This window comes from Panthera leo, chromosome A3 (assembly GCF_018350215.1).
Source record: "Panthera leo isolate Ple1 chromosome A3, P.leo_Ple1_pat1.1, whole genome shotgun sequence".
Classification (NCBI taxonomy): domain Eukaryota; kingdom Metazoa; phylum Chordata; class Mammalia; order Carnivora; family Felidae; genus Panthera; species Panthera leo.
Genome location: NC_056681.1, coordinates 16,518,046 through 16,544,676, shown reverse-complemented (window position 1 = coordinate 16,544,676; position 26,631 = coordinate 16,518,046). Strand labels below are relative to the sequence as shown.

The 26,631-nt window shown below is 49.2% G+C and overlaps 1 protein-coding gene across 4 annotated transcripts in view; it reads left to right on the top strand.

The window, feature by feature from the left end:
• Window positions 1-26,631, top strand: part of TOX2 (TOX high mobility group box family member 2) — a 170,074-nt gene that overhangs the window by 64,864 nt on the left and 78,579 nt on the right. For 3 of the 4 annotated variants that reach the window (XM_042930918.1, XM_042930915.1, XM_042930914.1), the window contains exon 2: window positions 21,073-21,138. The exons of the other annotated variant lie outside the window; for it this stretch is intronic. In XM_042930918.1, coding sequence (XP_042786852.1) covers window positions 21,100-21,138 — 39 coding nt within the window. In that variant the 5' untranslated portion in view covers window positions 21,073-21,099. The remainder of the gene's footprint in view (window positions 1-21,072; window positions 21,139-26,631) is intronic. 4 annotated transcript variants of the gene reach the window in all.

Below are 26,631 nucleotides of genomic sequence, written 5' to 3'. Positions count from 1 at the left end.
CCTCTGTGGTACCTGCTGTGATTGCCTCCAGGAGTCACCATCTCTGTCCAGTCCGGGGGCCTGGCAAGTGTTCACGTGTATGGATAATCACGAATGGAGCACTGAAATATCATAGATGGGAAGTGGTTTCTCCAGTTTCTCCCAGACCCTGGGGTGCTGTTTTCCAGGGAGGGTGTGGGGTCCTCCTGCTCTTGGGTGTCTGTCCAGATGGGCACTGATAGAGGAATCAGGTAGGCTGGGATCTTCAGTCTTCCCTTTCTTGATTTTTGGCTGAGACTTTAGGCAATGCGCTCACCATCTCTGGGTCTGCCTTGCTGTGCAGCCATGGGGGCAGCAGCCTGTTATGAATGGGGGGATCGTATAGAAAAGCCGCTTTGATTTACATCTTCTCTCCCCAGAGGATTCATCTGAAGAAGACAGTGGCTCTAAATGGTCCTTGTCTTGATTCACACGCCCCACCTTCCGACATGCCCTCCCCTGTCATGCCCATCTTGGTAAACACTGTGACTGTCTGCTCCTTGGCTTGCATCACTCCTGGCCCTTCTCTCTGCCTCACTACCCGATGGCTGTACCTGCAGGGTACAACCCCACCTCCCTACTTCACTATTACCTGTTGCTGGGTGATACAGGAACCTCTGCCCAGGCCTCCCTGCCTCCGCCTTCCTTGTAGAGTCCTCTCTCCTCACACAGGTAGCAGGATCTCTGTGAACCACTCCCCTGCTGAAAGCCTTTTGTTGGATGGTTGCTTGTAGCCTGTTGGGCCTGTTCCGATACCCTTAATGTGTATTAATGTGGCCCCTTGGGGGGCTGGGGCACCTGTCTGATTTCAGTTTTTGCAGTCAGCAAGCTAGCTTCTGCCTCCTCCCTCCCAAGCAGAATCATTGCTGCTGTACAGCTTCCTGAAGCCCCCTCCCCCACTAACCAAGCTGTCATGCTTCTGGATTTATACATGCAGACCTTTTTGTCCAGAATGTTTCCTCTACCCCTTGAACTTCTGCTCATTATTGCAGACAGAGTTGTGGCATCACTGCTTTCCAGAAGCCTGCTCTGATTGCTCATTTCTCCCACCCCCAACAGTCTGGGCCAGGGACCCTTCCCTGCCCCCACCCCATTGTAATCCTCCTCATCAGTGCTCTGATGCTCTGGGGGACTGAAGCTGGGTATGATGCATTTTATCCTCACACCCTCTGGAAGGTGATGCAACACAGAGTATCTGCTTAGGAAACATTAATTTAGGTGTAAATGCAAAGAACTCCTTGCAAATTAAGGGCCTTCAGACCTAGGCAGACTGGATTAGATCCTCAGCCTGTGGTTTGATTTGGCTTTGTTACCTTGGAGAAACCATCTAACCTCTCTGATCTTGGAGGGTCATGAGGATGGACACGATGACACTTACAACAAATTTCCTGTTATTTCCCGCCTGCTGGACTGTAAATGTCCCCAAAGGCACTTAGAACATTTAAATGGCTCCCCTACTTTGCTCTGAACAGAGCAAACCCAAAGAGGGGCCAGGCCCAGCGGCCCCCAGTACCGTGCACAGAGGAGCCCTGCACAGAACCTCAAACAGGAGCAAAAATAGCACCCATTCAGGCAACCTGAGATGCAGAAGCCACAGGAAGAAGCCGCAGGCCAAGCGGATGTCAGCTGCTCTGAGGCCCCACCGAGGCTCCTCCGATGTACCGAGCTATTGCAGGCCTCACGCCTGCCCTTACTGGCTCCTCTGACCACAGCCATCAGATAAGGCCGAGGAAAAAAGTGCTGGCTTCCTCTCTCTGGGGAGGAGTAATCTCAGTGCCATCTGTGGGGTGCACTCCACTCTCTGTTGCCTCTCTGGCATCTCTCCCCGCTGCCTCCTTGCTCGCTTTGCTTACCTTACTGGTCTTCACCCATACAGTCCCACCTTCGGGCTTTTGCACAGGTGGTTTCTCCCCCATTTACTCGCCTGACTTAGTCCCTTACCTCCTTTCAGTTTGCCCAACTGCCCCTTTCTTAGTGAGGCCCACCATGGCCACCCTCCTTAAACTCACATAGCCTCCATCCAGGCATTCCTGATTCATCTCACCTGCTCACCTTTTCCTTCCTTCCCTAATTCTTGAACCTTCTAACATACTGTGGAAGTGACTTAGTTACCATATTTAATGTTTGCTTTTTGTCTTCAATGCAAGAGGCAGGCTCCAGGGATCTTTGGTCTTAGAATAGTGCCTGGACCCCAAGTAGATACTTAATAAGTATTATTTCAGGAAATGGATGCATGAGTGAGGGGATAAGAACCAGCCCAGCCATCAGAAGGGGGTCGGGCTGGATTTGTTTGGATTCTTATTTCACATGCACACTCACATGTATGAACACACATGTGTGCTTGCATAGATATCTCTAGCCACTTTTTGAGCCTCTCAATGTTTGAGACAGGGCTGGTCTGAGGTCATCAAATGGCTCATCAAATGGCTCATCAAATGTTTGTAGGAAGGAAAGGGAGATTGACAGCTGGGCCAGTGTGAAGGAGACCTCGTGCTTTAGGGAAAGGGCCTTTCCAGGAGTGGGTCAGCCGGCAGGAGAGGAGAGGTCCAGTGGGAGATGGCAAGGGATGGGGCTAGAGAAAGTGGCAGGAATCAGGTCAAGCAGAACATTGGGACCAAAGAAAAGAGGTGGGAGCCTTTGAAGGACTTTAATCAAGGGAGTGACTTATTGATGATTTAAGATGGGGTTCTCCTGGTTTGTGACTAGGTGGGAAAATTCAGTCTTTGTTCTAAGAGTCAACTATATGCCAGACACTCTTGGCTGTGCTTTTCATGAGGTTTCTCATGAACCCATTATGTAGGTGAAAAAATTGAGACTCATGGAAGGGAGTTTCACAGAATCTATCCTCCATATGACAGCCTGAGTCATCTTCTAAAATGTAAATCAGAGCATGCTACTCCTTTGCAAGAACTCTCCAGGGTCTTCCCATTTGGGATAAAATCCAAATCCCTACTATGGCCCCAGGTTTTCATATGCTTTGGCTCCTGCCGACCGCTCTGATCTCAACCTTGTCCCTCCCCTGTGCTCTAGCCACATTATTTCTCCCCCATGTGACAGCTTTCTGCTTGCTGACCTCAAGGACTTTGCCCTTGGTAATCCCTCTGCCCACAGTACTTTTTGAGCCCCTAGGGCTCCCCCAGTTTAACTGTTATCTCTAGAGAGAGATCTTTTCAAGTTGTTCCTTGTTGTCTTCTATCTCTGCAAACAAGGGGTTGCTTCACAGCATTTTATCACAGTTGTGCCCATGTTTGTGTGTTTGCTTGTTTGTTGCCTGCCTTCGCCAGTAGGCTCTAAGGTCTGTGGGGGCTGGGATCATGTCTGTGGAGGATGCGGGGAGCTCTAGGCCTGTGTGGCCTGGATGGCTGCGTGCCTCTGGACCTGCCCGAGAAGGCAAATGCCTTACGGGGACCCCTGGGAGGGGGGTGGGTAGCACCATGATTCCTGCTGCACCTGGTCTTGACTCACTCCCAATGCCACCATATTCCCCATAAGATGCTCTACCTGGCATTTCAGCTGCCTGGAGAATCCATGAATATATGTGGAAAGATGTCAGGTCTGGGCTCGAATCTCAGCTCAGCCACCTAATAGCTGTGAGATCTTGAGCACTTTCCTTTATCCTTTCTGAGCCTCACTTATCTCTTCTGTAAAATGGGAACACAGAGGGATGGTCTGTCAACAAGGTCCTATCACCTGTGTGCCCAGTGCTTGGTTCAGCTCTAAAGTCCCTTATCTGAAATCCAAAAAGCTCCACCACCAAATACTGGTTTGTAAATATGCTGTGAACTCATTTGACCCCAGAACCTGATCTGAACTGACACAAAACTCTTCATAATTTTTACTTAATCCTTGTGTGGATATTCACAGGATATGAATGTGTTTTATTGCAGGTGTGGCCCCGGACCCCACTCTGGCTACTATGTAATTTGTGGGATTTTCACTTCCTTTTTGGAAATCAGAACACATTCTGAATTCTGGAATCCCATGAGTCTGGCTCAGGGGCTTGGATCCGTGTGTGCGAGCTGATACTGAAGACCCTCTTGGGGCCCGGAAGGGTCGGGGGGCCTGTGACAGCTGTTGCATAGCCAGAAACCTCTTGTTTCCTCTCGGTTTCTTGGTGGCCAGTGTCTTTTTAGCTGTCTGGGGTTACGTTGGGTTTTGTTTGCTCAGGGGCAGAGGTTATGGCTTGGGCAGGGTGAGCTCAGGTGCTCGAGCTTTTTTGGTTTGAATTTAAAAGGAGAATTTTTTTTCTTATGAATCATCAGAAAAAGAAATCAGAAGGAAGTGTGTGACCAAAGAGAGGAAATTAGGGTTTGCGAACTGCGTGAGTCACCCCCTTTCTGACTCCTGGGTGATCCCTTGCTCTTGGCAGTTTTCATTCATCTCTGAGACTCTCAGTTCTGTAGCTTGGAAAACATACCAGGGACTGCCGTGGTTTTATTCTGGCTCCAGCCCCGCTTCCCTTTCTAGCCATCAACATAAATGTCTCTCTTTGAATCACTGCCACACTGTTTTACTTCTTATTGCTTTATCGAATGTTTCTTCTCTGCCCAGGCTCTGTTCAGAGTCCTACTTCCTGGTCCTCCCCACCCTCGCCCAATCACTGCAGCAGCTTCTGCTTGGCTTCCTGGACAGGTTCCAGTCTTACCTTTTCCAACCCATTCTCCATCCTGAAGCCAGAGGCCAGCTTCTAAAATGCAGCCCCCACCCCCCTGCCACTGCCAAAAGTAGAATAAAGTAAAGTAAAGTAAAGTAAAGTAAAGTAAAGTAAAGTAAAGTAAAGTAAAGTAAAATGCAGCTTCATTCTGGGCGTCCAACTCCTTGGTGTAGCCCTGAAAGCCCTATCATGATAAGGTCCTGTTTGCCTTGCATCTCGGCTCTCACTGCCTCTCTGTTCAGTGAATGGGCCCCCTCTCCAGCCCCCAGGTCTTGGTGAGTGCTGTTCCCATGCCCTCTCCCTTCCATTGGTACCTTCTCTCGTCACCTGGTCAGTTATGCTCATGCTGCAGGTGGGTCTACTTAGAAGCCATCTCCTTCGTGAAGTCTTCTCACACGGCCCATCTCTAGGCTCCTGTGAACTCTGGCTCCCCGTACACTCACTACCCACGTTACAGTACCTGGTCCCATTCCCCTCAGTACACCACAAGCTCAGGAGGACAGAGACTGGGTCCCATCCATCGCTGGTACCATCTCCAGCCCTTAGGACAGAAGACTGTTTTAAGCAAGACTGGATGTACTTGAGACAAATAGGCAGTGTATTGACAGGGTGACTCCTAAGGCAGGAGACAGGGGTCTTGGGTTTTCATCTACCTTGCTTCTGGCTGGCTGTCTGCCTTGGGGGTGGGTGCCATATTGCTTTCCAGTAGGCTGGAAACTGTTTTCCATGTCAGCAGTGGCATGAAATATCCCTTTCATTATAGTAGGTGTGTTTCGTGTGTATTTTTCTCCTGTCATCATCGAATCAAGTGTACGGTTTCCCTATATATTTGTTTCTTGCATGACTTTCCTGTTTGTGTCCTGTGTCCTTTTGTTTATCAGCATCTTGCTGTCTCTTTAATTTGACTGATATGTTTCTACGTCTTATGTATTAACTGTCTCATAGTTGGTGCTGATATTTTCTTAGTCTGATGTCCTTTTCATTTTGGTTTTATTATGCTTCCTTCTACAGAAGATATTAATGCATATATATTTGAATCTGTCAATCTCCCTTCCTCTGTGATTGCTTCAAGGGCTGAGGAAGTTATCTTGGTGCCATAGATCTGATAAGCATTCTGTTCTGTTTTCTGATTATTTCCCTATAACATGACTTTTTATATTTAACTCTTTAATCTGTTTAGAGTACATTTTGGTGGGTGGCTTGCAGTGGGTATCTAGTTAAGTGTTCCTAAATAGGAACAGGATAGCCCTGTTATCCCCATTCTGTTTTTTAAATAATTGGTCTTTGTCTCTTTGTCTCCAAAAGGAGAGACAAAATAGAATAGTTGTTATGAGGGTGAACTTTGGCAGAGTTAAGATGCTGGTCTTGCCATTTTCTAGCTGTGTGACCTTTGTTGCTTCAATTTTACCATTAATTTTCTCCTCTGTAAAGTGGGATAATATCTCCCTCATAAGCTTGAGTGAAATATCGTATGGCAAGGCATGTCACATGGCACCTGACATTGTGAGTGCCCTCTTTCACCATACATTTTCTTTTTTATTTTAATGTTTATTTATTTATTTTTGAGAGAGAGAGAGAGAGAGAGCCCAAGCTGGGGAGGGACAGAGAGAGAGAGGGGGACACAGAATCTGAACCAGGCTCTAGGCTCTGAGCTGTTAGCACAGAGCCCGATGCGGGGCTCGAACTCACAAACCATGAGATCATGACCTGAGCTGAAGTCAGATGCTTAACTGACTAAGCCACCCAAGCATCCCCATCATACATTTTCATACAGAGTTGGGTCTGATTCTGCACTTTCTCTTCTGTTGCACTGATTTAAAGTTCTTCTTTGGCATCATTATCATTCTCCTTTGGTTGTGGCTTCACAGAAAGTTTTAGTCTCTGGCCAAGTGAGACCCCTATCCATTAGTCTTCATTTAGGAATATTGCTGCAAACTCTCCCTGTTTTTTTCAGTGAATGCTGATTCCTCCTGCCCCCCCCCCCCGCACTGCAGCCCACCTCAGTGATTTATAGACACCCTCCCGCCTCCCATCATTCATGTATACCCCTCCCAGCTGCCTTGCCTTTGCTCACTGTGGTCCCTCTGTCTGACAGGTGTGTGTCAACTGCTCTTACCTGGCCTGTCTCAATCTAGTGCCTTGTCACCCCCACTCCCCCATCATCAGTGCTGGTGCCTGCACTCCCTATGGACCCCAACCATCCCCAGGGATCATTTTTGTGTCTAGTCCTCAGAGCCTGGCCCATGGTCAGGTACATCATAGGTACTCAGATCAGGGATTGGGGAAGGCAGGATAATCCCCATGACCTTCAGCTTTGAGGACAACCGGGCTAACTCTGGCTTCTTTTGGAGGCACAGGCTCAGGGGACCTAGTAACGTAGTGGTTGTAACCCTCAGCACGCTGTTGCCAATAACTGTAGGCCATCTACTAGCTCTGGCCTCAGGTTTCTCCATGAGATAAGGAGAAGGTCTCTGAGGCCCCTGATTTATCTTAAACTGGGTGGCTATAAAGTGATGATGAATTAGAAGAACTCACTGGCATATGCTGTGCCTTGGAGTTTGGGTTGCCCTCTCTTTCTCTTTTCTGGGGAGAAAAGGTCTGTTAGGACACAGGTCCTCCATTGCCCTCCTGGCCTCTGTGCTTCAGGGACCTCAGGAGAACCCAGACTTGGTGTATAAGGGTTCAGTTGTCAAGAGCAGAGGGATGGGGGTGGGAATGCAGCCTTCTAGGGCACCTTGGTGTGCCCTCACGCGGCCAGGCTGCCCTCCCAATCTGCCAGCTCTAGTCCTGTTTTATGGGGGAGAAGCCTGAGGCTCTGACAGGTGAGGTCCTTCCCTTGGCCACAGGGCCACTTGGCTGAGTGCGAGCCTGGGAGTGAGTGAACTCAGGGCTGCAGGCTTCCAGAGCTGCACCGCACCAGTGTTCTCAGCTCCCAAGTCCAAAGGCTGGTTTTAAGACGGCCCTTAAAAAATGAAGCAGCAGTGTTTACAAATATCATTTCCTGTGTTATCTGGTACTGACAGAAGGAAGTGAACTTGGTACTTTGTCTGTGTTAGGTTTTGGGGTTAGATGCATAAATGCCAAGTTCAGGTGACCTAGAAAACCTTTCTAGGTCAAATTACTATTTCAAAAGATTTTTTTTTCTTTTCTTCCTTTTTTTTTAACCGTCCCACAATTCGATGCTGTCGTTGAGATATATTTCCCCTCCAACAATGCAAGCCCTTTGTGGCATGATTGAGGGCTTGTTTTGTAGAGCCGGGGAGAAAATATCTCCCAAATCATCTGCTGCTCATTGTCTCAGGCACTTGCTCGCCCCACCCCCCACTCCATGCCCCAGTCCCACCCAACACACGCTCATGTGGCCTCTGGTTAATTGTCTTTGGCAAGGATCAGTTTTGGGACTTGTTCCCAACCGCTCGGAGGAAAGATAATTGTCAAGCACGAATACTGGCAGTACTGGCAACCTGAGGCTCTAGACCGCTGACCGCAACCCAGCCTCTGGGGAGGAGACTGGGATTGGCCAGCTCTGCCCTTGCAGCATAGCAGGGCAATACTACAAAAATGGAGCAGCCTAACTGTTAGAGCATCGGCCCTGGAGGTGGACTTTCTGGGTTTGAGTCCTGATTCTACCACCTACCAGCTATATGGCCTAGGGCAAGCCACTTACCCTCACTGAACCTCAGTCATCTCATCTGTAAAATGGGAGCCTTGAGAAGATGGTGTGAGTCAAAATTTACAAATCAATTAAAGGAGTGCCTGGCTTCTGCAAGCACTGTGTAAATGTTGCACAAATTAGTTAAAATAAATAAGTGCTCTCTTTTTAAAAATGTTTTTAATGTTTATTTTTGACAGAGAGAGACAGAGCATGAGTGGGGGTGGGGGTGGGGGGTCGCAGAGAGAGAGGGAGACAGAATCTGAAGCAGGCTCCAGGCTCCGAGCTGTCAGCACAGAGCCTGACGTGGGGCTTGAACTTACGGACCGCGAGATCATGACATGAGCCAAAGTGGGACACTCAACCGACTGAGCCACCCAGGTACCCCAATAAATAAACGCTCTTAGTGGTAGCAGACATTATCCTAAGTCACCCATGTCCCTCCTCAACTGAGACACTCATTCTGCTGGCCGTTGAGAGTGGTGGCTGCTGTCGCCTCTCTGGGTACTGCCTTTGTGGAAGGAGGGGGCCTTTCCCAAGCTTCTCCCCCTCCCCTGGGGCAGCCTGAGTCCGGAGGCTGGCTCACCTGGGAATATAGCTTTCCTGTTGAGCTTCCCCAGCTCCAGAGCTCTCCTGTGGACAGGCTGCTGCCTCTGATGTGACTTTATCACAGTTCAACTTGTCCCTTTGCCCAGTCCTGCCTCCCTGCCTTTCCTGTGGTGCCCCCCGGTGAAACTCCTACCTTCACTCTCAAGGTCTATTCCCAGGACCCTGCCCTAAAACCACAGGTAGCCACCAGATGTTGAATGGATCTTGACATCCATTTTAAAACACATTTATGTCACTTGCTTGCATTTCCAGAAGGTCTTTGAGGAACAGCTTTGGGGTTTCTGCACCATCCCTGTCCCCCCACATCTTTGTGTGCACCATTGACCTGCCTTGGCAAACTTCCCCTGCTCTGTAGGGTCCTGGTGGAACGTTTGAAGGTAGGTTGGTGATTTCAGGACCCTCTTCTGGCAGAAGAGGAAGGTCTAACTCCGGGACAAACCACCAAAGTTAAAACCAACCAAACTGTTTAAGGGACCCACAGAGCCTTACCCATTCAAACCCTTTATGTACAAAAAAGGAAAGTGAGGCTCAGAGAGAGGAAGGTATTGTTGGAAGCCACACAGCGAACAGGTGCCTCTCCTTTTCCCCCCAGAGGAGATAGTGCTTTGGGAAAAAGTGGGACAGGCTGGTCTTAGGAGTCAGACATGACATAGTCGAGTATGGTGTTATTGTCCAATAAATGCTTTCATGGTGCCCCAAGCAGAGGGCAGCCAGTCTCTTTGGGGGCTTCCTGGACAGGGCGGCATGGAGTGAGTGGGAGTTAACTGCAAAGAAAGGGAAGGGAAGAGAGGTTTGGGGCTGGGGTGGGGGGAGTGCAGAGCCTGGGTGTGTGTGTGAGAGACCTCCTGGAAAGGCAGAGCAGGGGAGGAGCCCCAATGAGGGCCAGGAGGCCACCAGCAAGGTTGGGTTGGCAGGGGGCAGGTTTTCAAGTGCTTTCAAAGACTTTGCCCTAGTGGGGAGGATGGGACTTGAAGGAGAGGGTCTTGGGCAGAACCAGACAGGGGCCTGATCTTTCCTGACCTACTCTTGTCCCTCACTGCCAGCTCAGGTCGCTGCTCGGGGAATAGTTATAGAAGAAATGAGTGAGCGGATGAGGGAAGGGAAGATTGTGCTGGAGAAAGATGGCTCCACTGCAGCGTGGGCAGGGCCGAGCGGAGGCTTTGAAGACACCAGTTCTGGGTTGGGGAGGGTATGTGGCTCCGAGCTGGGAGTTCAGGTCCCTGTCTTCCCTCCTCCCACCCCAGAGAGGCCCACTGGCGCCAGCTGAGAGGAGACTGTGGGCACACGAGGGGTGCAGGTGGGACCAGCTGAGAACACGCACGCCGGCATCTCCTGCCACAGAAGCCCGGTGGGAGGCCCTCCAAGTCTGAGCCAGATCTGATGGGGTCCTTGCCCTGCCCTTGGACAGCCTTATGTGACCACACCCTGACCCACTTCCCAGCCTGCTCTCTCCAGCCACAGGCAGCGTCTGCAGTCCCCTCGGAAACATTCCCCCTCTCAGCGGCCAAATGAAAATGTTTGTTGAAAACAACATGTGCATAATTAAAGCTTAATGAGCGCTTGTCTGTTTGGAATGTGCAATTAGATTTATAATCGGGGATGGGAGCGAGCTCCAAATGGCTTTAAATGGAGCTGAGAGAGAGGATAATTTTTGCCATAAATCTGCGGTAGCTCGGATGGTGTGTAAGCCACCACCGGCCCACCAGGCAGCCATGCTGTGCCCGCTGGGCTGCCCTGTCCATCCGGCTCTCCTGGCAGCCGCAGCTGGCTGATGGCCTGTGTGGGACTCAGCAGGGGTCTTTGAGGTGGTTCTGCTCCGGGCTGGAGCGGGAGCTCCCGTGTGTCTTCCTGCCTGCAGTCTCTGAGCACTGTGATCAGAACTGACTGTGCGGAGAGGAGGATTGGTGCCGAGTCCAGCTGCCCCGGCCTGTGAGGGCTTGGCCGAGCAAGGAATGCTGCACCCCCACCACGTCACCCCTGGGCCGGGGGGTTGCCCCATGTTTTATTCTCTGCTGTAACCCAGTACCTAGAACTCAAGTAAAATATGAGTGGTGTGCCTCTGTCCCAAACTCTTGCCTTAAGTCACTCTCTGTGGGCCTCAGTTTCCCCATATCTATCACAGAGAACTCAGCTATTGGTGATGTGCACTCTTCTATCCCCAAGGTTCTGGGTCTACAGCAGAGAGTGGCTGCATCTCAAGCAGTGCTGTCCCGCAGAAATGTCATGCAAACCACATTTGTAATTTTAATTCTCTAGTAGCCACATTGAAAAAAGGAAAAACGGGGGACGCCTGGGTGGCTCAGTCAGTTAAGTATCCGGCTTCAGCTCAGGTTACGATCTCATGGTTTGTGAGTTCAAGCCCTGCATCGGACTGTCTACTGTCAGTGTGGAGCCTACTTCAGATCCTCTGTCCCCCTCTCTCTGCCTCTCTCTCTCTCTCTCAAAAATAAACATATAAAAAAAGTAAAGAGAAACAGGTAAAATCAATTTTAACAATATATTTTAGGTAGCTTCATACATCCAGAGTGTTATCATTTCAGCACGTAATCGATAGAAACATATTGATGAGGCATTTTACATTCTTTTGTTGTTGTTCTAAATCTTTGAGACTGGTGTGTGTTTTACACTAACACACATCTTAATTTGGACCAGCCGTGTTCCAAGTGCTCAGGGGCCAAATGTGGCTGGTGGCCACCATACTGGACAGCACAGGTCTAGATGGAGAATGGCTGGAGCCAGTTGAGAAGGGTCTGCTTCTCCATCTGTAAAATGGGGACACTGACTTCTATCTCCCAGAGGTGGCAGGTGCCAGGTAACCCCACCACGGGAGTTGTAGTGATCACTGTCTTTTTATGCTACCTCTCAATGTATATTAAGACTGAACCAGGAAGCACCATCCACACCAACTCTTGTCAGCAGTGGGGAGGAGGGGCCTGCAGTAGCCACAGCTCTGGGCTTGCTCACAAGCCTGCTCCCAGCCCCACTGGGCATTGTTCCCCCTTACTGGTAGATGAGGCCCCAGGCCCAGAGTTGTGCTCTGGTTCACACAGCTGGGAAACGGTGGGGCTGGGAAGCCAATATAGGCTTTTAGGGGATCAGCAGCCTGGACTACAGACTCAGCTCTGCCATATCCTGGCCCTGTGACCTTGGGCAGATCCCCTAACCTCTCAGCCAGTCATAGTGCTGGATTTCTCGGGGCAGAATAGGAATGTGCACTATGCCCAGCAATGTAGGTACACCAGTAAGGAGAAAAACTTTTTTTGGAGAGAAATGATACTTGATATTTAGCAACAAAGCATGAAAGTCATCATCATGGAAAAGAATCAGCTCTCAGACTGTCTTAGAGATTTTAGTTTACAAATTTTATTTCAAATTATGTATGGCAGGTAGAGGCATTAGGGGGCTTTCCCATGTTTAAGACCTCAGAGATTTGCATGTAGCCCCATTGTTTCCTCACCTATGGAATAGAGGTAGTTACAACGACCTCCCAGGGTTGTTCTGAGGATTAAATATAAGTAATAGCTGACAATTACTGAGTTCTTTCTGTGTACCGGGCAATGTTCTGAGTACTTTTGTATATTGACTTATTCAATCAAAATGATAGTCATACCCATTTTCCAGATGAGGAAACTGAGACACAGTAACTTAGTTAAAAAGTCACACAGCTTGAAGAGCAAGGCTGAGATTTGGACCTGGGCAGCCCGGCACCAGGGCCCATGTTTGTAACCACAACACTATCATGCTTCTCTAAGTGCATTTGCGCCTGAGGCTCTATCGCTGGCCCCCTTCCATCTGCCCTGTGCCTCTCTGCCCCTCCCTCCTGTCTCCCTGGTCCTGATGTGCATCTCTCTGTGATTCTGCCACGTAAAACCGCACTCTCGGCAGGCCCAGGGTGCAGCTGCCACATTCGCTGCCTCTAGCTTTTGAGCCGTGTTTTATCTGTGTAGAAGGAGTGTTCTCACGGCCCGACGTGGGGGCAGGCAGGTGCAGTATAAGCTGCTTTGATTGTTTCCTCTTTAGATCTCTGTGAGGTGCATCTCTCCCTGTCTGCTACGGGCTGTGCTGGGGGCTGTGCATCCTTGGTCTTTGATCTGTGTCTCTGTGTGGGAGTGGGGAGCAGGGGGAAGAGCTTCTATAGAACAACTGTTGCTTTGGTACCTGGAGTCAAGGCCAGGTTCCTAACTGGCTGGGTGGGTTTGGGCAAGCTCTCCAGCCACCCTGAGCCCTGCCTTGGTCATCTCTACGACAGGGCTGGTCGTGCAGCCCTGGCATTTCTGGGAGGGTTCCAGCAATGACCAGGCACAGCTCTCAAATGAGGTCTGGTAGGTGCTCACAGGCCTGAGCTCGCAGCAGCCTCGGATGCCGTGTTCCCTGCTCTTTGCCTCGCCAGCTCCTGTGTGTCATCTGTCATGGAGCTTCCAAGTTACCTTTTCAGGACACCTCTCTTGAGAGGCCTTCTTCCTTGCTTCCACTCCCCTGTGATAACCTTATCCTGCCATTGTCACATTCATCAAAGAAGAAGCCATTACTTGATATCTGGAGTGCTGAAAACTCATTGCCGTACTTTGCAATGTTAGTCTCTCTAAATCAAGCATGAGCTGAGCTTTGTAGGGCTCCGGGGAAGCACAGAGTCCTAGAGTAGAGGGACTTTCATAAGCAGGAGGTTCTGGGACTAGCTGAGCCCCAGAGGTGGACCTGTGGCTATTGGAGTAAGACTGGCATTGATTGCTTGACTTTCAGAGGCTGGGTGAATGAGAAGCTGTCACTGACCAATTGGGACAGGCTTCAAACAAGTTTGTATAGTTACTTATTCCCATCTTAGGACCAGAACTGCGTGTCTTTCTCACATTTGGAGAGTGGGAACATTTTATTCTTTGAAACTTCTCCATAGAACTGGGGACTCCTTGAGGGCAGGGACTGTGTCAGAATCATTACCGGGTGCCTTGTGTGTCACTACTATGTTGGGCACATAGTATACACTCTCTAGACGTTGTTCAATAAACAGCAGTTGCCCCCTCTGTAACCTCAGAATCCCTTTGCTTTTACATTTCTGTGCCTTGTGACAAGTTTATTTATTGTAAATACTCAGTGGTTGGGAGTTTATTACTTGGTACATTCTGGGTGCTTAATATATGATATACAAGGGCATGGACTGATTTCATTTTGCTTCTGCATATTTAAATTAGATCCTAGACCCAGGACAGAGAGTAAGAGTGAATGAGGGGAAGACATGGGAGGGTGGGGTCGAGGTGAATGAGTTGACCTTGAACAAGATGGAGATACTTCACCTTTTCAGACAGAAAGGAAGGAGGTCAGGATGGGTGAGCTGTCAACAGTGTCGGGGAGGGGAGAGATTTGAAGGGGTAGCTAACAGCCTCAGTGACATAAGAGACATGGTCCTGTACTAGATGGAGGGGGTTGTGGCTGACATAGGGATAGGAGTTTAACACATAATAGCAATGATAGTTTAAATCCAAGGTCACACACAACTGGTTACTGGTGGAAGTAAAACTCCAATTCAGGAATCCATGCTGTTGCCCAGTGTACCACACTACATGTAGAAGTTGAATTAAGACCAGAGCAACTTGGGACGGAGGCTTTATGGTTGGGCCCAAGAATGCAAGTCTACAGAAGCAAGCAAGACCACTAAGGGTGGAGCGCACAGCCAGAAACAAAAGACCTAGGGAGAGTTGGATTTCAGTGGGTAGAGAAGGGGAGGAGGGGGATGCTCCACACTGTCTATGGGACAATATGTGTAAAGTCAGAGGCTCTGGAGGTTCCTGCAACCTTTAGGGAACACTGTGGGAGCTGAGGCTCAGGGGCAGTTGTCATGGAGGGTCCTGAGTGGCACAGCTAATGATGTGGTGTCACTGCAGGGTTTTGATCTGAGCACTGAAGTGATCACTAGTGATAGCCAGGGTGGAGGGTGGATTGGGAGTGGGGGTGGCTGAGCACAAAGACACTGTGGGTGTTTGGATTAGGGGGACATAGGAGTGACAGGGTCCAGAGTCATCCTGGAGGTACTGCCTGTGTCCTATGCAGAGGGTGACATCTTCTCTCATGGTGGCAGACCACTTGGAGAAAGAGCAGGTTCATGCCCATGTCATGAGTTCAGTGTGGGGTGTGTGGAATTTGAGATGCTCATGGACCAGATGTCCAGAGGGAGACTGTATGTCAGAATCTGGAGGTAACTTGGCTGAAGGTAAGCATTTGAGAGTCAGTGCTGTGTTATAACCCTAAGAAGCCATGACATTGTCCAGAGAAAGTGTGGCTCCAGTGAGAAGGAAATACCAGATACAGTTATCCACCCACGTATCCATCTCACTCACCCATTCAACCCATTCCATCAAACCGGGCATCCCACCCATCTCTCTGTCTCACCCACCATTCCAAGCATCTTCTCATACACCTACCTCTTCATTCTCACCCCAGCATCCCATCTCATCACAAATTCCATGCATCCATCCATCCTTCCTACCCTCCCGCATGTCCTGTCTTCTAAATCTGCTATCCAGTCACTGAGTCATCTGTTTATCCACCTACTGGCCCATCGATTCCATTCATTCCTCCAAACCACTTATTTTCTCTACGCACCTGTCATCCACCCATCCATCAATCCCTCCCTCCCACCGACCCACCTATATACCTACCCACCATCCATCCACTCATTTTACCCATTACAACTATTTCCTTCTTTATTCACTATGTCAACCACCAGCCACACGTGACTTTTGAACACTTGAAGTGTGACTAAGTCTAAACTGAGAGGTGCTATAATGTAAAATACACACCAGATTTCAAAGACAGTACCAAAAAAAAAAAAAAGACTGTACACCATCTCATTCACAATTTTTATGTTGATCACACGTTGTAATCATAGTATGGTAAAAATATTGGGTTAAATAAACATGTCATTAAAATTAATTTCCCTTGCTTGTATTTGCTTTTTTAACTGTGACCGCTAGAAAATTTAAAATGATATAATGTAACTTGCATTTGTGACTTGCATTATATTCCTATTAGACTGTGCTGATCTATACTATCTATCAGCCATCCATCCATCCATCCATCCATCCATCCATCTTATCCTTCACTCCCTCACTTCTCCCATCCATTTATCCATCCAGTTATCTCATTTGTCCATCCCACAGGTATTTAATTTACAGCTAATATGAATCAATGACTCTGTGGGTCATAGGAATGAGGAAACTGAGGCACAGAGCAGCTAGGGCGCTTGCTCAGGGTAGTGCTGATGGAGCTGGCATCATCTGACTCTAAGATCAGGGCTCCCAACTTTCACCTTGGCTGCCTATTTGCTAAGTGTCCTTAAAGATAAAAATGGGATCTAGGTTGGGAGAGCTGTTGAATAGGAGCCCAGGAACCCCTCTTTCCCAGGGACCACATGGCGTGGGGGGAGATACAGACTCTTTAGAAGCCTCTGTGAGCAGAGTCCCTGGTGGCCGTCATGAAAGGGTTATCCCCACACATTCGATATTTGCAAAAATGTGGGTCCTTTCAGATTCCAAAACTCATTTCCATGACAAAACTCTTGGGAAGAGAAGATGAAGGTCTGGCTTTTACAGAACAATCTTCCAGCTGTAATGAGGACTGAAGATGGCGATGGGAAAAGGAATTATAATTAGAATATGAAATGGGGAAAATTAATCTATTCCAGTCAGTGGTGAGAGGATGTTCTCCTGGCGTTTCGTGGAAATTCTTAGGCCCTTGTTTCCCCTGCATTCCCCCACTCCCCGATTTTAAAGCATACAGAAGGCTGTGTGGTGTGAAAAAAATATTTTTGGCTGAGGGACTGATAGACTGTGAAATATGCACAGAATTTAAGTTCTTGTGTATCTTTGCTTTGTGTATGTGTCTACATGCTTATGCCTTATATGTTTGTGTGCACATTTATGGAGTTCTATTTATACAGCTGCAGGTGAATGTATATTTATATACATCTGGGCAACGTTTCTTGTCCGTGTGTGCATCCTGTGGGCATTGTGGTTCAGTCATGTAAAGAGTCTCATGCTTGTGCCGTAGACGCCTTTGTGTTGGTTTGTGTTATCCATGGATGTGGTACGTGTGTGACCAAATGCATTCTTGAATGCTGTGTTGTGTGTGACATGGTTCCCCCACTGGTTTGTGGTGTGTATGTGGTCACCATGCTTGGGCACGCTGCGTCCATTGTGTTCACTTGTGTCCACATACACACTCAGCATTTGCTGTGTGGTGGCTGTCGATATGGGCATTCATGATCTTGTGCACACAGAGGAGGAAGTAGCCCTGCTTTGCCCTTTGACTTCTCCCCTTGGCTTCTTTCCCCCAGAAAGCAACCTCCCCAAAAGGGCTGAGGAGGTAAGCCCCAGGCCATAGGACCTTGAGGGTCAAGCCAGAGGAAGCCTGGGACCCTCGGGATCATCCTCTCTCCTTCCTCCTCCTTGCAAGAAGTCTGGCATGGTAGAACACTGGAAGGCCGGGGGGGGGGGGGCCTTCCACCCCCACCTCGGGTTCTTGGCTGCTCAGTAGCCAGGTCCCAAGCGCAGTGTGCTCCCAGTGCACCCTGCAAGACACCTGGCAGTAACCAGAGGCTGACCCAGGCCCTGCCTTGGGAACCTCTGCCAACTTCTCAGGTCCCTTGAAAGCAAGAAGCAAGCTTTACTTTGGTGTGGGGCAGCTCTTTCTTGGGTGAATAAACGAGTGAATGAATAACCCCCTAGAGGCAGGCTCTGGTGACCTGATGTGGTCCACGGGCCAACCCCCTTGCATCCTCCAGCATACACACATCAAAACCCAGGGTTTTCTCTCCTCATGTCCCCAGAGCCATTCCCCACGGCTCACTGCAGATAATGCCTCCCTCCCTGAACCACTAACACATACTTATTGTGTGCCACCTAGTAGGTGCCAGGCCCAGGCTAATGATTGGTTCCATAGTAGGGTGCAGCAAAGCCTTGATCCCCCCTCTTGAGGAGCTTCCAGCCTAGTGGGAGAAACCAAACCAAAGAAGCAGACAAGAAGCTGTGAAGAAGCTGTCAAGAAGCTGTGAAGCCCAGCTTGTCACTAAGTGTGCAATTTTGAGGCAGCTGCTAATCCTTCCAACCTGTTTCCTTGGTTTTAAACAGGGAAAATAATACCTGCTTTCACTGGGTTGTTCTGAGGATGGAATAAGATCTTTTATGGAAAGTATTTTGCTCAGTGCCAAGCATATTCATTCATTAACCAAATATTTGTTGAGCGCCTGTTGTGTGCATTGGGGAGAGCAGACGGGTTCCTCCTTTTGCGGTGATTCCGTTGTAGTCAGCAGTTAATAACTGGGCTGTTTCTCGGGCTTTGGGGGGACAGCTTTCCCTTGCTTCTTTGATACATGTTCCTGTATTTTTAACCTCTGCCATACTGTTTGATTACTGTTGCTTTATAAATGTTTCAGATATCTGATTAAACTCTAGTCCCCCTCCATTTCTAGTCATTCTTTCTTTTAGGACATACTTACAAATTACGTGTGGTTTTTAAAAACGTTCTACTTTTATCAAAGTAACAAATGGCCATGGTGACACATCAGAAAGTACCCAAGAGCTTAGTCCCTTCTGATGCCAGCCTGTTCCAGGTGCTTGGGGTTTGGAGATGACCGGACACAGTCCTAGCCTCCATGCTGCTCCCACTCTGGGGCGGAAGACAGATGTGGAGACAATCTGTATTGTAAGAGAGACAGCCAGAGGAGGCGAGAGCATGGCAGGCCTCCTGAGGAGGTGATTTCTGAGCAGGGCCTTGAAGTGTGAGCTCAAGGTGCAATGTGGTGGATGGAGCCCTGCATTTGGGGCTCTAGGGATGCTGCAGCCTTTTCTTCTGTTAATCCTGCAGTCACTGAGGGACTCTGCCCATCCCTATGCCGGGAAGACATTTGGGAATAGTCATTAATCCTACTGCCTCGATGGGGAGACTGCACTAGGAAAAGACAATATGAATGGTGCAGTGGTTGTTTCATTCATTCATTCATTCATTCATTCAACAAGCAATAATTGACTTTCTGCTTTGTGCCAGGCACTATTCTAGGTGCTTAGGAGGTAGCAAGACTAAGATCCCTGACCTTTGAGAGCCTCAGTTTTAATAGGGGGAATCTACTATAAGCCACGAGCATGGTAAATAAGTAAATGATATAGAACGCTAGAAAGTAAAAGGGTCTATGGAGCAAAGAATGAGGTAGAGCAGGGCAAGGGAATCGGGAAGGATAGTGCTGGTGGGCTCGCAGGACCCACACAGGTAGGAGACTGGCATCAGAGCCAGTTGTTGAGGAAAGCCTCTCTGAGTGACAAGGGTCCAGACGTCTTGTGCGCGATTGTGGGAGGGTCGATTTTTACAGTCTCCATGAAGGTGCTTGGCGATGCCTATCAAAATTACAAATGCACACACAGTTGGACCTGTTATTATTATTCAAACTAATCCTACAGATAAACTCACACCCATGCGAAATGATTCGTGAGCGCACTGCTGGAATAGGGAAAGACTAGAAACAGCTCAATTGCCCGTGAGCTCACCTAGTTAAATATATCTGTTACATCCCTACTATGGAATACTAGGTACCGGAAGACAGAATTATGTTCTGATATAAACGAGTTCCCAAGATGTGTTGCTAGGATAAAAATGAGGTGCAAAACAGTGTGTATAGTATGTTGCCATTTATGTGAAAGAAACTGCTCTAACATGTATATATGTGGACCATCTCTGAAAGGATATAAAGGAAGCTTGTAGGTACAGTGGTAGCCTCTGGAGAGGAGCGTTGGATGGCTGGGAGGTGGGGTGGGAAGCAGACTTTTCACTCTGTTGCTTTTTGTGCTTTGGAAATTTTGAACCATGTGAATATAACCTAATAAAACAATTAAATTTTCAATTAAAATAAAATGGCCAGCTGCCATTGGGGCCCCACCCAGAACACAGGATCCCTTTACTAGCCTGCACAGCAATCTCCCATCTGCCGGGAACACTGGCTGCAAATGGCTCACAGCTGGCACAATTCTCTGGGGAACTGTCCTTGGCCAAATGGGGGCTGCCCTGTTCAGAAGATTATGCCTTCCCCTGTCCCCTAAGGGCAGCCCACAGCCAGTGACTGACTTAACTCCGTGGTGCAATTCATGCCCCACAGCCCGCCCTGGGATCAGGCTACAGCAGGCCTCCAGCTGAGATTGTATCTTTGCTTAGCTACTTCCACTGCCCTGTCCTGCTTCCTTCCCTCCCTCATAGTTTCCTAAAGAGCACTTCTCAAAAATCACATGCATTTGAATCCTGGTCTTAGGCTCTAAATTTAGGGAACCTGATCCAAGACACCTATCTCAATGGAAGAGAACTTACTGGAAATGAGCTAAGTGCTCCACATGTTTCCGTGAAACACCCCATGGAGAGGAGACTACTGTCATTATCCTCATTAAACAGATGAGGGGCCTCAGAAGTTCAGACCCCTACTCAAGATCACGCATCAGGGGAAACAGCCAGTGGCCCCAAAGCCCACACTTCTCCCACTATATCTTCCTCCTACTGCAGGGAGATCTTCCTGAATCCAGAGTTGGCAGCTTCTCAGAACACAGGATTGCAGTTTCTATGTGTGGTCTCTACCACAGTCCTCTCTGCCTGTGAACACGGGTGGCCTGAAGGGCAAATGTGAGGGGGGCAAAGCTTCTTAGGATGGTAAGACCTGGAGGGCATGTCTGGGGGAAGTGTCATGACCCCCAGGGCTCTGAAGACCTCAGCCTCTCTCCATCATGTGGAATTCTAGCTCTAGCTGATAGTCTGATGTCATTTTGACCAAGAGAGATATTTGCATACTTCGAGGGAAGGGGAGCTCAGTATCTGACAAGGAACAGCGGCTGCATCTATGGACAGGGCAGAAGGGTTTTCCTCTCTTCATCCTAACTGTGATTAATGGTGCTAATCCAAGCCCACAGGGGCCACAGGACAGGGGCTGCTCGTTTCACCCCAGAGGGAATCCTGCTGAAATGGGATTTGAGCATCTTGGGCTGGAACTTTGCTTCTCTAGGCCCCACAGACAGACCTTGCCCCTCAGTGTGTTCAGTCCCCTGACCTACTTGGGCTTCTCCAGGGGCCTTCTTGAAAACTTTACTCAGACCCGCTTCTCTCTCTTTCTCTGTTCCAGTTTGATGGTGACAGTGCCTACGTGGGGATGAGTGACGGGAACCCAGAGCTGCTATCGACCAGCCAGGTGGGTGCTCCACCCTCCCTGTGTGGGGGTCCAGCCTGGAGCTGGCTGGAGCTCAGCTGCTCCAGGGTGGGGCTGGGATGGTGCAGAGCAGCGGGGCATAGCCCACTACTGTCCTCTCTTACAATGATTAATATCAAGAGTCCCCTTAAAAGGGACAGTCCAACTGGGACTAGAGTATTTTCTATAGATCACTGACCTGGCTACTGTTGGCTTAAAGTGAGCACCTTTGAAAACTTGGTAAAACTCAAAAGGTGTGACCCACATTCCCGGTTCACAGAGGAGAAATTTTCAGCTGTAGTGAGGCCTCTTGCTGCGACGCAGCACCCATGGGACATACACTGGCACAGAGGCACACACACCCATGAAAAGGCACACAGAGTTCTCCTGCCCACCTAGAGTTGTCTAGTGCCACTGGGGGGCGGATCGCGGGGTGTGGTACACAGGGAGGAGAGCAGAGACTTCCTCTGCAGTCCTCCCTGCTCTTGAAGGAAACGGAGTCATCCTTAGGCAAGGCTGTCCTGGTCCCTAGCCCTCTGGGAGTCCCAGATGCCAGCTAGAATATGAATTTCCACTGAGTCTGGTCTCCAGAAGTTAAATTTTCTTTCATCTGGGAGCATCCTCACTGCAGCCTGGAATGCTGGGGAGGTTCTAACTGCAGGCTGAGATGCTGGGGAGGGTCCTCACTGCACACTGGGATACAGGGAGGGTCCTCACTACAGATTGGAATGTTGGGGGTGTGGTCCTCATTGTAGACTGGGATGCGAGGGAGGGTTCTCACTGGAGGCTGGGATGTTGGGGAGGGTCCTCACTGTAGGCTGGAGTACAGGGTAGGGTCCTCACTACAGATTAGAATGTTATGGGGGGGCTCCTCATTGTAAACTGGGATGCTAGGGTGGGTCCTCATTGCAGGCTGGAATACCAGGCAGGGTATTCAAGATTGGGATGCTGGGGAGGATCCTCACTACAGGCTGGGATGCTGGGGAGGGTCTTCATTGCAGAGTGGGATGCTGGGGTGTGTCCCCACTGCAGACTGGGATTCAGGGGAGGGTCCTCACTACAGACTGGGATAAGGGGAGGGTCTCACTGCAGATTGTAATGTTGGGGGGTTCTCATTGTAGACTGGGATGCTAGGGAGGGTCCTCACTGCAGGCTGGGACACCAGGCAGGGTATTCACTGCAAGATTGGATGCTGGGGAGGTCCTCACTGCAGGCTGGGATGCTGGGGAGGGTCCTCACTGCAGACTGGGATGCTGGGGAGGTCCTCACTGCAGACTGTGGCAACCTGAAGGATGGTTCCTTAAGGCAGTGGTGCCTGCAGTGTGGCAGCAGCTCAGGGTGCAGAGGAACTTGGCAAGCTGAAGGACAAGCCTGTCCCTGGAGCTGACCTCCATCCTGTGTGCAGCAGTGATTGTTGTGGCTGTCCAAATTGGGTGGCTGGGCCCACATTTTCTAGCTGGGGAGCCAGAATGCTATTAGTTCACAAACATTTATGTGCTCTCCTATGTGACAGGCCCAGTGGCAGACTCACATGAGTAAGGCATTGACCTGTTGCCCTTAGGGGCGCACTGCCAGTCAGGGAAGATACTCTCAGCTCCGCTGCAGGGTGCTGCAACCCCCTCCCCTGCCATGGCAGGTGTGCGTGCTGGGGCCACCGTGCCATGCCCCTTCTTTGGCCTGTGAGCACATGAGCATCACAGTGCTGCTGCAGAGCTTTTATATTGCACTGACTCGTGCCAACCTAAAAGACACTCTGCTGGGCAAGACTCCAGGTCCTGGAAATGCTCATTTTGGAAGAGACCACTGAAGTCATTTAATTGTCCATAATCAGCTTGGAAACATGGTTGTCTCAAAAGAGCAGAGCTTCCTCCTGAACATCTTATCTGAGCCCTTTCACAGTGTTTCAGGTGCATCTTGGTAACACGCTGAGCCCTGGCTCTCAGAGCCATAGCATGGTGGGATCGGTGTGGCTCAAACCCTGATGGAGAGTGTTGGCTCTATACCCCCCGTGAGAACGGAAGGTGGGGCTCCGTGTCTGCTCCAGGCTTGGGCAGGGGAGTGCAGTCCTTTGGAGAGGAGACGCAGGGCAAATTAGTGCCCCAACAAGCTGTTAACAGCTGCACCCTCACCTGCCTACCCAGCATCTCATGGTTACAAAGCCTTTTCCTTAGTTATTTCACAACAGTCTTGAGAACTACTAGGTTGCCATTAATCCCATTTTATAGATGAGGAAGCTGAGCCTCAGGATATTGACTGGCTCATCCAGGGAGTGGGACAGCTGGGGCTCAAAGCTCCACACATCACTTTGCTGTGTCTGTGGAACACTCTGTTCCCACTCAACGCCTGCCACCAACTTGCTTCAGCCTAAATGTCACTTTCTCGGAAAGCTGTTGGTGACCCTGAAATCCAGATTAGGTCCCATCCCCTTGATTCTCTCTCGTGGCACCATGTGCTGTTAATTCATAGCATTTGTCATTGTTTATGATGGCCTGCTTATCTTATCTGTGTGACGACTTGGTAAATATCTGATTTCCACATTAGACTGTGCCCTCCATGAGGGCAGGATCCAGTCTGTCGTTCACTGTTGTGTCCCTCAATGTGTTACAAAGCCTGGCACGTAGAAGGCACTCAGGAAAGGTTTGCGTAATGGGTAAATATGGCCCCTTCTCTTTTCTGGACTTAAATTTCCCTGACAGTGAAATGAGGTAGTTGGATTCCCCAAGGATCCCTTTAAGTCTCGTGTGCTGTCACTCAGAGTTTCCTTAACTTAGCACTTTATAAAGAAAACATCAGGATTCCCCGTGATTAACTAAGTACCCCTGGTGCCATGAGCCAACCTGGATGTGAACAGATTAGCAATTATAGTCTAGACTCTTACACTGTGCCAGTTGGCTTTTGCTGCATAAGAAACATGTCAAAACTGGGGTGCCTCCAGTTGAGCGTCCGACTTTGACTCAGGTCATGATCTCTCAGTTCGTGGATTCAAGCCCCACGCCAGGCTCCGTGCTGACAGCTCAGAGCCTGGAGTCTGCTTCAGATTCTGTGTTTCCCTCTCTCTCTGCCCCTCCCCTGCTCATGCTCTATCTGTCTCTCTCTTTCTCTCTCAAAAATAAATAAACATTAAAAAAAATTTTAAAAAAAAAGCATGTCAAAACTCAGCATCTTAAAATAACAAACATTTGTCTAGCTCATAGTTCCAGGGGTTGGCAGTTGGTTGAGTTCAGCTGGATGGCTCTTCCGGTCATGGCTAGGACCCATGTAAGTGGCAGCTGTAAGCTGCCAGGTCAGCTGTGGGCTGGTTGGTATGGAGACTCACTTCTCTTCCACACCCCCTGGCAGGCTAGCCTGAGGTTGTTCATGTGGTTGGAGAAGGGTTCCCAGAGCAGCAAGAGCAGAAGCTGCCAGACCTTTTGAGGTCTAGGCTTGGAACTGGCACATGACTACTTCTATCTAGCACATTCTATTGGTCAAAGCAAGTCAGAAAGCCAGTCTAGACTCAAGGAATGGTGAAATAGATCCCATCTGTTTGATGGGAGGAGCTGAAAAGTATCATGGTCTTTTAACAAACTACCACCTACAAGGAACATGGTATGTCGTTCGTGCTGATTTTACTGGAGAACAGCAGGCCCCTTCAGGACATGCAGCCCGCAGTGTCTTGGTGGGGCTCCAGGACCCCTACTTCTTAATTTTTTCATCCAGTCTTTTCCCTGGAGTGCTTTCCTGAACCCACACACTCTCATATATACATGAACACCCTGTCATGGTGTGGTACTCACCAACGGCAGGAATTAATATGGTCCTAGTCATGGGGGGACTGACATAAACATGTGGGCAAAATGAGGGTCTCCTCGCCAATAGCGGATTCAGAGTACAAACACTCTAAATGGCATAAAATGCATTTTATAAATACAGTTAAATGTAAGTTTCACCTATTCAGCAAATGTTTATTGGGCACTTATGTGCAAAGCTCTGGATATAGGCAGGAAGCCATTTCTGGGAGACGTTTGCTTTCTGAGCAAACGTACAATTTCGTCATGTTAAAAAACCTGCTCTTTAATGTAACCTTTTCCTGAAACACCATCTTCTTTATTTAGAAACTTGATTGGAGACACAGGTTCCTATGGGGTATATATCAGCCAGCTGTGCCCCCTTTAAAAATTTTCAAACCACCTCTTAGGGGCTCGAAGTTTCTTTTGCAAATGGATCCTTTGTTGTTTGGTTTTTGCAAGTTTCCACAAAACTCCTGCCTGGCTGCCTTAGCTTTCATACAGTATCCCATTTCCCCCTCCCTGGACCCTGTGTTTCTTTTGCACCAGACCTGCCTGGGTGGTCTGAGATCGAGATGCACTTCTCAGGCCTGGCTCTGGCTCATCAGCAGCTTCTGGGAGGGGAAGGCCTGGTAGAGATCAGCTTTTCTCCCTGTTGAGAGCAGACCCTGGTCAGGAGTTACAAGGATAATGTTTCCTGGTTATGTGATGCTGGGAAGAGTCTCCCTCTTCCTGGGATGAGGGTGAAGAGGAAAAGAACTGGGCCGTGGGCTCAGCAGACCTAGATTCAAAGCCAGCTCTTGGACATCCCAGCCAGATGCCCACTCTAACCCTATGCAAGCTGTGTCAGCTTTCTGTCAAATGGGAGAAGTAACTTCTGCCTCCGAGGGTGTTATAAGTACCCAGTGTGAGTGTTGTGGATTCCCGTCACCAGGCTGGGGCACCCCTCACCCAGCTGTTGTGAATGCTGGCTGGTAACTATTCACAGCTGCCCCTTCTCTGGAGAATTGGCCTCTGCCAGATGGGAACTGTGAACGGGGAGGGGTGTGGGGGATGGCCTAGAAGACCAGGAAGGTCCTCATCTCAAGCAGGGAGCAGTTTCTACAACTCCCCACGGACCTTCAGCTGGCATGGCCTCCTTGCCTAGCTCCTTCCCCTGCTCTGTCCTGCTTCCCTCCCGTCCCCTCTGAGTCACTTCTCAAAAGGAATGCCAGTGTCATAGGAATCCCCATCTCAGTCTCTACTTCAAGGGAATCTAACCTAAGATAGTATATAAACTACCAGTGTTTCATAAAACTAGCTGGGACTTATTTCCATGGTTTTCTTATCATAAATAATGCTTTGGTTACACAGACGAATCTCTGGTCACCTCTCATGCTCATTTATAGCTCTATGCCTTTGTATGCATGGATTCTGATAGGAATCTCCTAGCCATTTTCACCCAACAAATGCCTATTTGTTCTTCCAGGGGTGCTGAAAATGTCGCCTCTTCAGTCCACCCTTCCTGGCTGTAGGTAGAATTTTCCACTCTCATGGCTGTAAATATGACTTCTGCTGAAGATTTCTGACTTCATGCTAAGAATTATTGAAAGGACATTGTGTGTGTGTGTGTGTGTGTGTGTGTGTGTGTGTGTGTGACACAGAGAGAGAGGGAGGGAAAGGAGAGAGGAGAGAATTGGCACATGACTACATTCATCACATTCTATTAGTCAAAGCAAGTCACTGGGCT